This window comes from Amia ocellicauda, chromosome 17, assembly GCF_036373705.1.
Source record: "Amia ocellicauda isolate fAmiCal2 chromosome 17, fAmiCal2.hap1, whole genome shotgun sequence".
Lineage (NCBI taxonomy): Eukaryota > Metazoa > Chordata > Actinopteri > Amiiformes > Amiidae > Amia > Amia ocellicauda.
This window is the reverse complement of record NC_089866.1, coordinates 2,878,658-2,881,548: the sequence shown is the minus strand read 5'-3', so window position 1 is coordinate 2,881,548 and position 2,891 is coordinate 2,878,658. Positions and strand designations below refer to the sequence as shown.

Below are 2,891 nucleotides of genomic sequence, written 5' to 3'. Positions count from 1 at the left end.
GCTGTCGTGTCCCATATCGTGCTCTGCTCTGCTCCTGGAGTTACACACATGCACCGTGAATACACGCTCGCAGCAGCAGCAGACACTGTGTACTGGGGGGGGTCTGCGGAGGTCTGCCCAGCTCCCAGGGGTCTCTGAGGAGTGGCAGTGGGAGACCCCTGCCCACAGGCACGGCAATGACCAACCCATCCCTGGGCAACAACGAACCGAACCACTAGATGGCGACGCAATCCTATCAGTGAAAACCACCGTCCTTAAAAACTGCTCTGTCTGATTTCAGTTGACAGATGATCAGAGTCACGGCTGAGTCCCGTTGCTGTGCTTTTAAAACCACGGCGAGTGCACAGGAACGCCACTCTGAAAGGGAGCGATTGTTCTGGTCCTGAAGGTTTTTCCCACTTTCTCAGTTTTTCCTATCTATAATGTTCTTGAACTGTGAACATGGGAACCCGGCTCACAATACCTGGGCCGAGCTCTTAAAGTGAACAGTTTGCTCTTTATTTCTAAGGAGAATTACAGAAGCAGGAGAACAGACGCTGCTGCATAAGGAAACATTATCCACCCCCAAGAAAAGAAAACCAGACTCGATTTGAGAGTGCCCAGTGCATTTATTTAAATCGCTTCAGATGCTGCATGCTGTAGGGGTGCGGTCTTCTCGGCCTACAGCTCCTCCCGGGCAGAAACGGTGCTGTTGCTGTGAACAGGGTTGACAAAGCGCACTTTCTCCTTCTGTCCCTGCAGAAAACTGTCCATGTCTGTGAATTCTGCCTTTTCACGGTTCTGAAACAGAGGAGCGGGGTTTTATATGAGAACCAAGGGGCTGACTCATTCAGTTCACGCATACTAACGGACATGCTGGACCAGGTTGGGCCCGGGTTCACCGTTACCTCCTGCTGCCGCCTCCTGACCCCCACACAGGCCAGCGAGAGTTCGTAGCAGAGCAGCACGTCCAATTCGCCCGTTCTCCGGCTCAGCAGCAGCTCGAGAAATTCCTTGTCATGAGTGTCTGTGAAAGGGAGGCAGGGCGTCAGAGCAGAGCGTTCAAATATCCACTGACATACATACCGACTATTAACAAGGCCGTTCTTGTAGCGTTGCATTATTGGGATTGACCGTTGGTTATTTTGGGTTAGGCTTGTAACAGCCTTAAGAACATAAGACAGTGTCCAATCGAGAGGAGCCCATTCGCCCCATCGTGCTCGTTTGGTGTCCATTAATAACTAAGTGATCAAGGATCCTATCCAGTCTGTTTTTGAATGATCCCAAATTGTCTCTTCAGCCACATCGCTGGAGAGTTTGTTCAGATTGTGATGCCTCTTTGTGTGAAGAAGTTTCTCCCGTTTTCTGTTTTAAATTTTTGTTTTTCCATGAAAACTACAAACGTCAATTGATTTACTGACAGGCCCCACCTCAAAAACACCTCAGTCTCATCACCTAGGATGTATTTAGAGACAGATCTTATTTCCCGCCTGTGCTGTTAGGCATTTGTTTGCTGTTTTGGGACATTAGTGGTTGCTTTTGTTGAGCTCTGACTTCTGTAGAGAAACTTCCTGATTTTCCGGCCTGAACACATTCTCAGTGCAGAGATTACACCAGTAGCACTTCAGATCCTTTTAAGATCTACCAAAAAGCAGCTCTTTATAATGTCATCATTCCTCGTGGTCTGACTTGTTTCTAGAACAGGGGGCAGCTAAATACATGTATGAGGTGAACACAGAACTCTCCTTCGCTTGCATTGGTGGCCCTGGAGTCATAACTCAGTCTTACAGAGGATATCCTATAAATCTGCTTCAGCAATGCGGGTTACCTAACAAATGTCTGCAGGCTGCTACCATGTTGTCCGTGGGTAAATTGTAGCCATTAAAGGTGTCCGCTTTACACACGGAAGCCAGCCGTGTTCTCACCCTCGCCTCGCTGGGTTGTGTGGATGGCTCCCTCAGGAAACCCTTCAGCTCTGAAACACATAAATGCAGTCTGACCAGTTTTGGCAACGTCCATTGTCCTTCACTGATGTTGTCTACAATTATACATGAAGCCGGCTTACCCTTCACTGCAGCCAGGCAACTCTCACAATAGGTGTCTGTTGGAAGCAAGTATAATATGTTTAGATATGTTGTCAAGCTGCCGTAAATAAAATCCATTTGAGACTTTGCTGTTACCTATTAGGTGTATTTGTTAAATAAAAACAAGTATATAAAGAATTGCAATGCTGTTTAAAAGTAAGCAGACATTCACACAGAGCGGATAGGGTCTTATTATATGTTACTGTAAGGAGCATTAGCCTGAATCACAATACACATCATCATTACATTGCATTACAGAAAAACAGATTGATGTTGTCAATCCAGGTAAGTAACATCAAACCACATTCACAGAGACGGGCATGAGATCTCTAAAGAGATACAACACAATAACACACACAAATACAGATAATGAGGTCTTCACCTATGATTGTATTTACCGTTTATATTCAAAAAGCGCTTATGAGAGTAAAATCTGTCTCAAATCGTTTTCTGAGCTTCACGTTTCATCTAGCAGACTTGTATTGGCGGTATTGCCCCGTTTGCCCCAGCGTTGAGCTGCTGATGGGGGTACTTACTGCGGTCCACCCCGGGGGGCAGCTCGGCCGCAGACTCCAGTGCGCACATGATGGAGATCAAGACGACCACTTCTCCGAGATGCATGGTGTCCTGGTCCTCTGTGTGGGAGAGCAGGAGCTGCGGCAGGTACCGCACCTGAGACACCGCTCTCTCCGCCCCCTGCGTGTCACAAAACACTGATCTCTGACACTGACTGGCACTGGCATTGATCTTCTGAGTGATGAAGATCAATGCCATTCTCGGTGGATGCGGCTCTAACGGCTTCATCACTGCCTGACCCTGATGAAGACC

At 47.6% G+C, this 2,891-nt stretch overlaps 1 protein-coding gene across 1 annotated transcript; it reads right to left on the bottom strand.

The window, feature by feature from the left end:
* Positions 1-588: 588 nt before the first annotated feature.
* Positions 589-2,852, bottom strand: LOC136712345 (uncharacterized). The gene is made up of 5 exons (XM_066688875.1): positions 2,600-2,852; positions 2,045-2,080; positions 1,808-1,954; positions 888-1,006; positions 589-780 (listed from the first exon to the last, which is right to left on the bottom strand). Exons 1-5 carry the CDS (start codon positions 2,835-2,837, stop codon positions 661-663), a joined length of 660 nt encoding a protein of 219 aa, XP_066544972.1. The 5' UTR covers positions 2,838-2,852; the 3' UTR covers positions 589-660.
* Between the last annotated feature and the right edge of the window lie 39 nt (positions 2,853-2,891).